Source organism: Oncorhynchus kisutch, linkage group LG20 (assembly GCF_002021735.2).
Source record: "Oncorhynchus kisutch isolate 150728-3 linkage group LG20, Okis_V2, whole genome shotgun sequence".
Classification (NCBI taxonomy): domain Eukaryota; kingdom Metazoa; phylum Chordata; class Actinopteri; order Salmoniformes; family Salmonidae; genus Oncorhynchus; species Oncorhynchus kisutch.
In genome coordinates, this window is record NC_034193.2 from 31,983,866 (window position 1) to 31,998,317 (window position 14,452).

General features: G+C 42.2%; 1 protein-coding gene across 5 annotated transcripts in view; it reads right to left on the minus strand.

The window, feature by feature from the left end:
- Window positions 1-14,452, minus strand: part of LOC109865572 (fibroblast growth factor receptor 2) — a 98,782-nt gene that overhangs the window by 47,774 nt on the left and 36,556 nt on the right. For all 5 annotated transcript variants that reach the window (XM_031799140.1, XM_031799139.1, XM_031799137.1 and 2 more), the window contains 2 exons: window positions 12,688-12,857; window positions 4,968-5,091 (listed from right to left, as the gene is read on the minus strand). In XM_031799140.1, coding sequence (XP_031655000.1) covers window positions 4,968-5,091; window positions 12,688-12,857 — 294 coding nt within the window. The remainder of the gene's footprint in view (window positions 1-4,967; window positions 5,092-12,687; window positions 12,858-14,452) is intronic.

Consider the following 14,452-nt stretch of genomic DNA (forward strand, 5'->3'; position numbering starts at 1 on the left):
GAGTAGGGTATTGGAGGCTATTTTTATTGAACCCTGTAGCACCCCCATAGAGACTGCCAGAGGTCCGGACAGCAGACCCTCCGATTTGACACACTGAACTCTTATCAGAGAAGTAGTTGGTGAACCAGGCGAAGCAATCATTTGAGAAACCAAGGCTGTCGAGTCTGCCGATGAGGATGTGGTGATTGACAGAGTAGAAAACCTTGGCCAGATCAATGAATACGGCTGCACAGTAATGTTTCTTATCGATGGCGGTTAAGATATCGTTTAGGACCTTGAGTGTGGCTGAGGTGCACCCATGACCAGCTCTGAAACCAGATTGCATAGCAAAGAAGGTATGGTGAGATTCGAAATGGTCGGTAATCTGTTTGTTGACTTGGCTTTCAAATACCTTAGAAAGGCAAGGTAGGATAGATATAGGTCTGTAGCAGTTTGGGTCAAGAGTGTCCCCCCTTTGAAGAGGGGGATGACCGCAGCTGCTTCCAATCTTTGGGAATCTCAGACAACACAAAAGAGAGGTTGAACAGGCTAGTAATAGGGGTAGCAACAATTTCGGCAGATCATTTTAGAAAGAAAGGGTCCAGATTGTCTAGCCCGGCTGATTTGTAGGGGTCCAGATTTTGCAGCTCTTTCAGAACATCAGCTGACTGGATTTGGGAGAAGGAGAAATGGGGAAGGCTTGGGCAAGTTGCTGTGGGGGGGTGCAGTGCTGTTGACCGGGGTAGGAGTAGCCAGGTGGAAAGCATGGCCAGCCGTAGAAAAATGCTTATTGAAATTCTCAATTATGGTGGATTTATCAGTGGCGACAGTGTTTCCTATCTTCAGTGCAGTGGGCAGCTGGGAGGAGGTGTTCTTTTTCTGCATGGATTTTACAGTGTCCAATAACTTTTTTGAGTTAGTGTTGCAGGATGAATGCATGACAGTTATGGATGAAGACGGTCATGAAAATAAAATAACTGTCATAAAAATATACATATATACTCTTTCAGGGTTTTTTAGGTTACTACATGATTCTTTGTGTTATTTCATAGTTGTAATGTCTTCACTACTATTCTACAATGTAAAGAAAAACCCTTGAATGAGTAGGTGTGTCCAAATGTTTGACTGGTACTGTATATACAAATATCAAAATACTAGGAAAAAAAAAATACTAGGAACACCTGCTCTTTCCATGACATGACTAACCAGTTTAATCCAGGTGAAGGCAACGATCCCTTATTGATGTCACCTGTTAAATCCACTTCAATCAGCGTAGATGAAGGGGAGGAGATGTTAAAGGAGGATTTGTAAGCCTTGAAACAATTGACACATGGATTGTGTATGTGTGCCATTCAGAAGGTGAATGGGCAAGACAACATATTTAAGTCACTTTGAACAAGGTATGGTAGTAGGTGCCAGGCGCACTGGTTTGAGTGTGTCAAGAACTGCAACCCGGCTGTGTTTCACGCTCAACAGTTTCCCATGTGTATAAAGAATGGTCCACCACCCAAAGAAGATCCAGCCAACTAGAGACCATGCCCTGATGAATTGAGACTGTTCTGAGGGCAAAAAGGGGTGCAACTCAATATTAGGAAGGTGTTCCTAATGTCTTGTACACTCAGTGTATATATTTGTTTATTGTGAAATGAACAGCTGACTGAAGGTGTAGCTGCTGGACATTCATGCAGTTGAGTCTGTTTCGGTAGTAACATGGACACTTAACAACGTGATGAAACGTTGTTGCTCTTTGCGGAAACAAGTAAGGTATATAGCAAACGTGAAACAAGCAAATTGTTGTAGCAAACGGTCTTTGGTTGCCTAGGCAATGCCCCCTCCCTCCAGCAGCACATACACTCTTAGAAAAAGGGGTTCCAAAAGGGTTCTTTGGCTGTCCCCATAGTAGAACCCTTTTGGGTTCCATGTAGAACCCCTCTGTAAGGGTTTTACATGGAACCCAAAAGTGTTCTACATAGAACCAAAATGGTTCTACTTGGAACAAAAAAGTGCTCTTCTAAGGGTTCACCTATGGGGACAGCCAAAGAACCCTTTTAGCTTCTAGATAACCTTTTTTTTCTAAGAGTGTAGAAACGTAATGAATATCATATTCTATTTCTATGGCAGCACATGCAGTCAGGAGCGGAGGAGAGGAGAAAATGTAGTTCTTTAAAAAATATATACATTTGTATGATTATAACAGTGACCAAGATCATTTGGCTGAGCAATAACCATCATCCAAAATTCCATGACTGTCACAGCTTTAACACACACACACACACACACACACACACACACACACACACACACACACACACACACACACACACACACACACACACACACACACACACACACACACACACACACACACACACACACACACACACAGACTCATATTCATAAGAGTAGATTGTTGAATAATTCAGCAGGGAAAAAACACACACAGGCACGCAATATATACAGTGTACACACATTTATCTGACATTTGACTAACTCAACCCCTCTGATTTAACCCCCTCTTCTCCCCCACCCTCCTGCTAGTTTATTTAGCAAGATGACCAGTGCTCTACATAATACATTGAACACAACACACACACACTCTAGTCTTGTTTGCTCCAAAGGTCAGAGTAAAGGGGTTGAGTGAGTTAGGTAAGAACTTGCTTTGTCCCCTTTATAATACTGCTGACCAATGTTCCCTCTAAGCTGCGCGCATGCGAGAATGAACTTCACTCAACGTGAATGAACTTCACTCAACTTTGTAGACTTGTCCCTGTTATTTAACACTATCAACGTGTCCCTTTACTGTGACAATATTAGCCACTTTCAATGCAACATACCACAACAAAACAAACTATGAAAGACTTAGTATGCAAAACTAATAACTATGCAAGAGAATTGGATGTAGGCAGAACGCACTGGAGTAGGATTTTATTGCATTGACACGCGTGCAGCATAACCAATCAGAGCTGCAGTAGGATTATATCACATAGACCATTGCCATATATGGATCTGGGCTGTTCACTTTGGACTGGACTGTTCTACAGCATGAGCAGTCGTGAGTAGATGCGCTTGTTTTGAGATCAAAGCGAGAGCTTTATGTAGCCACGTGTGCACACATTTTGTTAATATCCTTTGCTCGTTAGTGAGCCAAGTTATAGATCATTTGCAGTCAGAAATAGGTAAGTGATTGCTTCCTACGAGAGCACAAAATGTGTACATTTCTATTTCATATCTTTAAAAAGCAAGTCAGGTAAAGAGCATTTTGTTTGTCTTAAAGGGGCAGTGTTGTATTTTGAGACCGGCTTGAATAAGCTAAGTAGCCAATAGGCAGAGGGTAGCATTAATTCTCTGTAATAATGGTATGCGAATAATAATGCATTTTATTTTGTAAAGTGGTTTCTTGTATCAAACACAACATTTTCAGTCACCTTGTCTGAAGGACAAGTGGATTAACAGTTGAATGTCAAGCTATGAATGTTTTTTTCAAAAGTCAAAGGTCTACATTTAACATCACACATTGGCTGCTACTAAAGGCTGAATGATAGAACAACTATTTCCATGTTAAAATGTTATGGGATGCATTTTATCCATTGTTTTTGATGGAGCCACAGTAACCTATTTGCCCACTGTTAAAACTGAAACTTAAAGCAGGTACAGCCTCAGTGTTCACAGTAAACGTGAGCTGAAGGTTGCACAGAATTTTAACAACGTTCAAGAAGACCAGACATTTTCTCAGTGCCCCAAAATAGTTGAGGTAACATTGCTGCTGACTACATTGGTTCTGTTTGCTCCCGAGAGAGGCTCCGCAGCATGTACTCCTACTGTCCCTCTCCAACTCCTCTAACAGTCACATCAATGGTCCCTTATGTCCAACCGAAGGTTTGCTGGATTCACAGTGTTGGGCCAACCCGAACAGTACTGGGCTGGCTTGGATATTTTCTTTTCACAATGTATTTTCCCGCGAGTTTCCAAAAAATGCGGCTGATGCGTAACCAGGCAAGCACAGTACAGTTTGGCTTGTCTTGGTGTGAATCAGACTATTGTGACTAAGGAGCAAAAAATTGTCAAAGACTGCAGTCACCCAAGTCATAGACTGTTCTCTCTGCTACTGCATGGCAAGCGGTACCGGAGCTCCAAGTCTCGGTCCAAAAGGCTCCTTAACAGCTTCTACCCCTAAGCCATCAGACTGCTGAACAATTAATCAAATAGCCATCCAGACTATTTACATTGACCCCCACCCTTTGCTTTTACACTGCTGCTACTCGCTGGTTATTATCTATGCAGTCACTACATGTACAAATTACCGCAACTAACCTGTACCCCCGCACATTGACTCGGTACCGGTACCCCCTGTATATAGCCTCGTTATTGTTATTTTATTGTCTTACTTTTTATTTTAGTTTATTTAGTAAATATTTTCTTACCTCTATTTCTTGAACTGCATTGTTAAGGGCTTGTAAGTAAGCATTTCACGGTAAGGCCTACTACACCTGCTGTATTCGGCGCATTTGACAAATCAAATTTGATTCGATTTTTATTGGGCCAGGGCCCTGCCTACATACAATACATCCATCAATCCTGCCCATAGAAACAGACCTGGCACATCTAGGCAGCATTCCTTCTCTGTACTTACATACAGTGTAGTAGCATGCACCTGGGGATCAAACAGCCAGCAATAACCCACAACCCCACCCCGTCCCCAACACCCTCTGTGAGAATCCCCTAATGCTGGCCCAAACAAGTAATGTTTAGTTGGAGTCGGCAGGTAGCCTCGAGGTTAGACCATTAGGCCAGTAACCAAAAAGTTGCTGGTTCAAATCCCGGAGCCAACAAGTTGTCAAATCTGCCGCTGTGCCCTTGAGCAAAGTACCCAAATGCTCCAGGGACACAGGCAAATGGCTGACCCCTACTTTTCGCAGGTGTCTCGCAGATGTTATTATTAACCCCCCCATCCCTCCCTCTATCCCAGGCAGGCCCAGTGCAGTACTCACCCACTACATCCAGGGTGTAGGTGTGGTTGATGGTGCCATATGCGTTCTCCACCAGGCAAGTGTAGTTGCCCTTGTCGGATGGAACCACACTCTCCATGATCAGGGTCCAGTGCTGGTGACGCACCTGAAAGGGAAATCCAACCCATTAATGTGAATCTCACAAAGGAACATCCAAACCAATGCAAACTGCGGATTGATGGAAGGCCAGAGAGAGTAAGTGAGGAGGCTCAGTGAGTGACGGGCAGTCAGGTCTATTCTCACGAGCGCATCATGGTGAAAAACAATATTACAGGGAGTGACAGACTGGTCCTAAGGTGAGCTGCTACCCCCACCCAAGGAATTTCACTGTGCTCTCCCTAAGCTACTACTTACCACCTCTACTCCTTAGAACACTAGTGAAAACCCTGTAGATTCTAAATATTCTACTTTTTACTACTTACAGAGAAAACACTAGAAATGCTGTCTTTTATTAGGGCACTTGTTTTGCATGGACAAGTCAATTGGAGTGTGTTTGTGTGTGTGTGTGTGTGTGTGTGTGTGTGTGTGTGTGTGTGTGTGTGTGTGTGTGTGTGTGTGTGTGTGTGTGTGTGTGTGTGTGTGTGTGTGTGTGTGTGTGTGTGCGTGTGTGCAGTATGTGTGTGTGTGTGTGTGTGTGTGTGTGTGTGTGTGTGTGTGTGTGTGTGTGCGTGCGTGCAGTATGTGTGTGTGTGTGTGTGTGTGTGTGTGTGTGTGTGCGTGCGTGCGTGCATGCGTGCAGTATGTGTGTGTGTGTGTGTGTGTTTGTGTGTGTTTACAGAACTGTCGCTAAAGATAGCGAGGAGAAAGTGTTCGACTGAATACCGTGTTTATTAGAATGAGACTTTCTGCAGAATTAAAGCCAAGGGGAAACATTCTCCGGAACTTCCCATGAAGAGATGGCTGTGTTTCCTCGTAAACTATCACCCATTAACTACATGTGTCACACTTTTTCCTTCCCTATTACATCCCAACACAATAGATAACTTGCAAATGAATCCATCACTGTAAAGTGACTTTTAATTGCACTTTAAAAAACGTTTGATTTCAATAGATTGGATGATTCCCCAATCGTATTATCGTATTCAGCGGAAGCATTTTTATATACCGTAATTTCCGGACTATAAACCGCTACTTTATTCCCACACTTTGAACCTCGCGGTTTATGCAATGACGCGGCTAATTTATGGATTTTTCCCGCTTTCACAAGATTCATGCCACCAAAAAACTGAGCACCGCCACATAATGTGACATAAATCGAGCGCGCTCAAACTTCCCATCATTCTGATTACGGTAGTAATTTTGTCACCCTCATCATGGCAAAGACACTGAGAAATACATATGATGCAGCTTTCAAGTTGAAGGCGATAAATCTGGCTGTTGGAAAAGGAAATAGAGCTGCTGCATGGGAGCTTGGCCTTAATGAGTCGATGATAAGACGTTGGAAACAGCAGCGTGAGGAACTGACTCAGTGCAGAAAGACAACAAAAGCTTTCAGAGGGAAGAAAAGCAGATGACCCAAAGTATTTGCAGCCACTCGACATCAGTGTAAATCGTGCATTTAAGGTGGCGCTCCTTGTTCAGTGGGAGGCTTGGATGACAAGTGGGGAGAAATCCTCCACTAAAACGGGCCGCAGGCAAAGAGCAACTTATGGTCAAGTCTGCCAGTGGGTCCTGACAGCGTGGAGCATTCTCAAGAAATCCACTATCATCAACGGGTTTCGAAAGGCTGGACTGCTGCGTGTTGAGGGGGCAGCATGAGCTCAGTAGGGTTTTTTGCCTCCGAATGAAAATGACGAGAGCGACAATGAAAACGATCCAACATCGGATGAAGCAATTCTGAGGCTATTCAACTCCGACACCGAAGGAGATGACTTCAGTGGTTTCAGTGCACAGGAGGAGGAAGATAGTGACCAATGACTTTCTTGGTAGGCTACTGTTTTAATTTTTGTTACAAGCCGTGTTTCGTTTAAAGGCTGTGTAAAGTTAATTTGTTTCAATGTACCGGTAGGCACCTGCGGCTTATAGACATGTGCGGCTTATTTATGTACAAAATACATATTTTTTTATAATTCAGTGGGTGCGGTTTATATTCAGGTGCGCTTAATAGTCCAGCAATTACGGTACAGTGCTTTCGGAAAGCATTCAGACCCCTTGACTTTTTCCACATTTTGTTACGTTACAACCTTATTCTAAAGTGTATTAAATTGTTTTCTTTCTTCATCGATCTACAAACAATACCCCATAAAAACAAAACAAAAACAGTTTACAGAAATTTGTGCTCATTTATATATATATATATATCACATTTACATAAGTATTCAGACCCTTTACTCAGTACTGTGTTGTAGCACCTTTGGCAGCAATTGGCACACCTCTATTTGGTGAGTTTCTCCCATTCTTCTCTGCAGATCATCTCAAGCTCTGTCAGGTTGGATGGGGAGAGTCGCTGCACAGCTATTTTCAGGTCTCTCCAGAGATGTTTGATCGGGTTCAAGGACATTCAGAGACTTGTCCCGAAGCTACCCCTGCGTTGTCTTGGCAGTGTGCTTAGGGTCGTTATTCTGTTGGAAGGTGAACCGACTCTTCTCTGTATATATCAATGATGTTGCTCTTGATTATTTGATCCACCTCTACGCAGATGACACCATTCTGTATACATCTGGCCCTTCTTTGGACACAGTGTTAACCTTTTTGGGATAGGGGGCAGCATTTTCACATTTGAATGAATAGCGTGCCCAGAGTGAACTGCCTCCTACTCTGTAGGTGCCAGATGCTAATATATGCATATAATTATTAGTATTAGATAGAAAACACTGAAGTTTCTAAAACTGTTTGAATGATGTCTGTGAGTATAACAGAACTCATATGGCAGGCAAAACCCTGCGAAAAAATTCGACCAGGAAGTGGGAAATCTGAGGTTTGTAGTTTTTCAACTCCGCCCCCATTGAAGATACAGGGTGATATTAGTTATGTTTCACTTCCCAATGCTTCCACTAGATGTCAACAGTATTTAGAACCTGTTTTGAGGATTCTACTCTAAAGGAGGGGCTCATAAGTGCTCTTTGAGTGAGTGGTCTGGCAGAGTGCCACAGCCTCCGTCTGGCACGCTCACATGAAAGGTAGCTACAGTGGGGCAAAAAAGTATTTAGTCAGCCACCAATTGTGCAAGTTCTCCCACTTAAAAAGATGAGAGAGGCCTGCAATGTTCATCATAGGTACACTTCAACTATGACAGACAAAATGAGAAAAAAAAATCCAGAAAATCACATTGTAGGATTTTTTATGAATTTATTTGCAAATTATGGTGGAAAATAAGTATTTGGTCACCTACAAACAAGCAAGATTTCTGGCTCTCACAGACCTGTAACTTCTTCTTTAAGAGGCTCCTCTGTCCTCCACTCGTTACCTGTATTGATAGCACCTGTTTGAACTTGTTATCAGTATAAAAGACTGTATAAAAGTCCACAACCTCAAACAGTCACACTCCAAACTCCACTATGGCCAAGACCAAAGAGCTGTCAAAGGACACCAGAAACAAAATTGTAGACCTGCACCAGGCTGGGAAGACTGAATCTGCAATAGGTAAGCAGCTTGGTTTGAAGAAATCAACTGTGGGAGCAATTATTAGGAAATGGAATACATATAAGACCACTGATAATCTCACTCGATCTGGGGCCCCACACAAGATCTCACCCCGTGGGGTCAAAATGATCACAAGAACGGTGAGCAAAAATCCCAGAGCCACACGGGGGGACCTAGTGAATTACCTGCAGAGAGCTGGGACCAAAGTAACAAAGCCTACCATCAGTAACACACTACGCCGCCAGGGACTCAAATCCTACAGTGCCATACGTGTCCCCCTGCTTAAGCCAGTACATGTCCAGGCCCGTCTGAAGTTTGCTAGAGAGCATTTGGATGATCCAGAAGAAGATTGGGAGAATGTCATATGGTCAGATGAAACCAAAATATAACTTTTTGGTAAAAACTCAACTCGTCATGTTTGGAGGACAAAGAATGCTGAGTTTCATCCAAAGAACACCATACCTACTGTGAAGCATGGGGAAACACCATGCTTTGGGGTTGTTTTTCTGCAAATGGACCAGGATGAATGATCCGTGTAAAGGAAAGAATGAATGGGGCCATGTATGTGAGATTTTGAGTGAAAGCCTCCTTCCATCAGCAAGGGCATTGAAGATGAAACGTGGCTGGGTCTTTCAGCATGACAATGATCACACTGCCCAGGCAACGAAGGAGTTGCTTCGTAAGAAGCATTTCAAGGTCCTGGAGTGGCCTAGCCAGTCTCCAGATCTCAACCCCATAGAAAATCTTTGGAGGGAGTTGAAAGTCTGTGTTGCCCAGCAACAGCCCCAAAACATCACTGCTCTAGAGGAGATCTGCATGGAGGAATGGGCCAAAATACCAGCAACAGTGTGTAAACCTTCTGAAGACTGACAGAAAACGTTTGACCTCTGTCATTGCCAACAAAGGGTATATAACAAAGTATTGAGATAAACTTTTGTTATTGACCAAATACTTATTTTCCACCATAATTTGCAAATAAAATCATTAAAAATCCTACAATGTGATTTTCTGGATAATTTTTCTTCTCATTTTGTCTGTCATAGTTGAAGTGTACCTATGATGAAAATTACAGGCCTCATCTTTTTAAGTGGGAGAACTTGCACAATTGGTGGCTGACTAAATACTTTTTTTGCCCCACTGTACGTTCCACTTCATTTGTACAGACGAAGGAATTGTCCGGTTGGAACATTAATTAAGTTTTATGTTAAAAACATCCTAAAGATTGATTCCATACTTAGTTTGGCATGTTTCTATGGGATGTAACGGAACCATTTGAACTTTTCGTCCGACGTTCGGCGAGACCTGAACGCGCTAAGGTAAGTGAGCATTTAAAATGCTATTTCTATAAATAATATTATTGTAGATTTATGATAAAAAATATCCTAAAGATGGATTATATACATCATTTGACATGTTTCTAAGAACTTTAATGGACATTTTTTTTACTTTTCGTCTGGACTTTGTGCCCGCACTTTGTGCATTTGGATTACTGGACTAAACGTGCGAACAAAAAGGAGGTATTTGGACATAGAGATAAAATTTATCGAACAAAACAAACATTTGTCTAACATGGAGACCTGGGAGTGCCATCAGATGAAGATAATCAAAGGTAAGTGATTAATTTGAACTTTTGTGACAGCTCTCCTTGGTTGGAAAATGGCTGTATGGTTTTCTGTGGCTAGGCACCGACTTAACTTTCTACGGCTGCACGGGCAGTATTGAGTCGCTTGGATGAAAAGGTGCCCATTGTAAACGGCCAGCTCCTCAGTCTCAGTTGCTAATATATGCATATTATTATTATAAGTATTGAATAGAAAACTCTGAAGTTTCAAAAACTGTCAAAATAGTGTCTGAGTATAACAGAACTGATATTGCGGTAAATCAAAACTGGAAGTGGCTTCTATTTTGAAAACTCCATGTTCCATAGCCTCCCTTTGCTGGATTTAAAGGGATATGAACCAGATTCCTTTTCCTATCGCTTCCTCAAGGTGTCAGTCTTCAGACATAGTTTCAGGCTTTTATTTTGAAAAATGAGCCAGAACGATCATCGCGTCAAGTGGTCACATGAGTTTGGCTAGCGCAACAGAATTTGGGCAGATGTTTTCCCCTCTCCTACTGTGAAAGACATTTGCAGTTGATATATTATCGATTATATATTTTAAAAACAACCTGAGGATTGATTATAAAAAAACGTTTGACATGTTTCTGTGGACATTACGGAAACTATTTGGAATTTTCGTCTTGCGTTGTCGTGACTGCTCTTTCCTGTGGATTTCTGAACATAACGCGACAAACAAACAGAGTTATTTTGGATCTAAAAATAATCTTTATGGAATAACAGGAACATTTGTTTTGTAACTGGGAGTCTCGTGAGTGAAAACATCCGAAGATCAAAGGTAAACAATTAATTTGATTGCTTTTCTGATTTGTGACGGAGCTACCTGATGCTAAGTGTACTTAATGTTTTTATCGTGCGACCGATAAACTTACAAACGCTTGGATTGCTTTTGCTGTAAAGCATAATTTCAAAATCTGACACGACAGGTGGATTAACAAAAGGCTAAGCTGTGTTTTCCTATATTGCACTTGTAATTTCATGACTATAAATATTTATAGTAATATTGATTGTATGTAGCGCTATGCTATTCAGCAGTTGTTGATGACACTTATCCCAATATCGGGATTGCAGCCATAACAAGTTAACATAATCGCATGGTGTGCTATCGCCATAAAGCCTTTTTGAAATCGGACACAGCGGCTGGATTTACATTGTTTGTTTGTTACATTATTGTGTTTACATTGTTTGAGTTTTCAGAATGTGCAAACAGCAGTTGGGCGAAGTGCATGGGTTCTTAGAACATAGACTGGTCCCTTCTGTTCAACTTTAGGCCGAGGCTGCGGATCCATAGGTAACCGTCCCGTCCCGCCAGTTCCCTTTTCCCCAGAGCTGATGATCCAAATCACTGGCTTTACCTTACACACCAATTTTTTGTGGTCACCCTCCCTTCACATTTCTCACTGCCAATCGTGAATGATAAAGTTTTACCGGTGAATCTTCCATGCCGCACCTGCATTTCAACCATTTGATCTGAACCAGTTTCATGGGTATATTCATCTAGATCTTCTTGAGTTATCGATTGTGATGGGGGGGGGGAAAGATAGTTACATATCGGGAAATTATTTTTTATGACATATTGTATCCTATCATTTTGACAATATCTCAATATTATTTTTGACTTAGTTGGCTGTCCCTGCACCAACACTTTTTTTCTTATTTTTCTTATTTTCAATCTTCTTCTTTAAAAAAAAAATAGGGAGCCAATTAGTTTTCAGCACTTATTTCCTTGACTGATCGTTTTTTCATGGCTCTGTCTTGTACCTCTGCAGCAGACATATGGTGGGCAATATGTTTGGAACATTGAATTGCAATATATATATATATAGAATCATGAGAATCACAACACATATCGGCACCTAAGTATCGTGATAATATCATATTGTGCGGTCCCTGGCAATTCCGAGCCCTAGTTATTGACATGTACCCTACAGTGTTGTTTTTTGTTGATCAAAGCACATATTTTGTTCACTGGTGCATGCTGAGTTGAACATGCAACTATTCGAAAGAAAGACGCAAACATTTGCACAATCATCCTAAAATCTCTTAAGAAAAGAGGTAGTGTTTTTTGTATTACAGTAACGTTATGCGATTATATTTGGTTATGTTGTATACTTTCATTGTGTGTTCTTGCAGACTTTGATCAACTTTATTAAACAAGCAACATTCGTCAGAGACCGTGCGTAAAGTAGAGAATCCTGCACATGTGAAGAAGCTTCAGGACCTTTAGATGTCGGGAAAAGGGGTCCAGAAAGTCGGCTCTACAGCCACACCGTAAACTTTAACTAGGCTGCGCAGCTCAACAGTAGTAGCAGTAGAGCCAAAATGGAAGGGCAACAGTCTGCCTCAAAATCAAGACGCAGAAAAATGCATTTGAAAGTCCTTTCTAAACAGTCACAAAAGTAAATTTGAATGAAACATTTGATTACATAGACTAATTTCAATGCGCTAGTCATGAGAAACTCCATGTCCCAGCATGCTGCAGTGCGGGGTTCTCTCTCGTACCTTGTACCCGCCCATGCGGTCCTCCTGTCGGAATGGTCGGCTGTTCTTCAGCCAGCGCATCTTAGGACGTGGGTTGCCCCCGGCAGCACAGCGAAACTTGACTGTGTTGGCAGCAGGTACAGCATGTAGCCTCTTCTCCATCTTCTCCAGCATCGTCCAATAGGGCGCCCCTAAAGAAAAGAGATGACCAATCAGGGTTTTTGTTTAGTCAAAATCTCAAATTAGATTTTGTCCATATATAGCAAAACAGTAATATATATTATATTAGGGAAGTACCAGACAGTACCAGAAAGTGTTCATTGTTACCACATAGTTAATTAGTTAAAACCATATCAGCTTAAACCATGCTGTAAAATAAGTCTTACTTATATTTGTGAGAGTAACTTTGCTCACTTTCTCTACTGTCAAAGAAACACTGTAAGGGAAACATGGCTGAGCAGCAGAGCTCCGTTGTTTAACAGTTTCAGTCCAAAGACTGAACAACATGGATTACTACAACTATAGCAGGTAGTGAGAAAGAGTGAGGGAGGTGGTCACAGGCTATGTCCCAAATGGCACCCTATTCCCTATGGGCCCTAGTCAAAAGGATTGTACTAAATAGGGAATATGGTGCCATTTAGGGAGAAACTAAAGTTCACACTGGAAACACTTAATACTCAAACATAAATGTTTTCTTTTGAAGGTTGCAGGGAGGGTAACGTGTCGTTACCAAGTGGGTAACTAGACCATCACATCCATTTTATCTAGTTGCAGTTAGTGCTTTTTTTTGACCACTTCTTCCAATTACAATATGTAGCCTGTCATCGGGAAGATATGGCTGTTGGGAAGAATGGATATTTATCATCCATGAATAATCATTATGTTCCAGAAGGGAGAAAGATTATTTCGCATTTGTTGTGGGTGAGAAATGTTTGGTTTGTAAAGGGTAAGTTACCCACACAATGATCGATCATGCTCCTTCATTCAAATACACTCCCACAGGGACGTATAGGAAGTTAGTAACACCCCTTTTCTGTCTGGCCTACATACTGTAACTGCAGCTCGTTCACCCCATATATCTCATTTTCTGTAGTTCCCTGATGCCCCCCCCTCTCTCACACACACACGTTATCTTCTCTATACCCCCTGCCTCCCCATTTCTCTCTCTCGGCACCTGGGAGAGTGATTGCATAAGCAGATGGACTCAGAAAGAAGAGAAATTTCACAACCGATGTCCCCACCATCACTTCCTATATCTCTATTACCGTAGCCTTCTTGGGCCTCTGTCCTTCTCTTTCCACCCCTCCCTCCCTGTTTTAGCCCCTCTTCCCACTCCTCTCTCCCGCCCACCAGAGTTCAATCAGAATACTATCAGAGTCGGTCACCTCCCATAATTTTCTCTGGCATGCAAACCGGACAGTACACACATACTTTGATACAGAAGACGTAAACCATGCTCTTCCTTCCAGGATGAACCAACACACTATAATTAGACTAGTTAGGTTCTTTTAAGCCCATTTCCTTCTCACTCTGTCCCCCTATTTCTCGCCATCTTATTTTCTCTTTCAACACTCCTCCCTACAGACACAGTCAGACAGGTTAGGGTGGCGACTGCCCTCGTTCGGGAGCTCGTCTCTCTCAGGTGAACTCTGACCCCGGAGTGGCAGCAGCTGTATCTGATGATGAGCACGGTACATGATAGTGAAAGGTGACCAGGTCTGTTTCCCATGCTCCCGTCATCCGGTGGTAGCGAGACTTCAAAGACCCCCCAACCTCTGTCCAGATG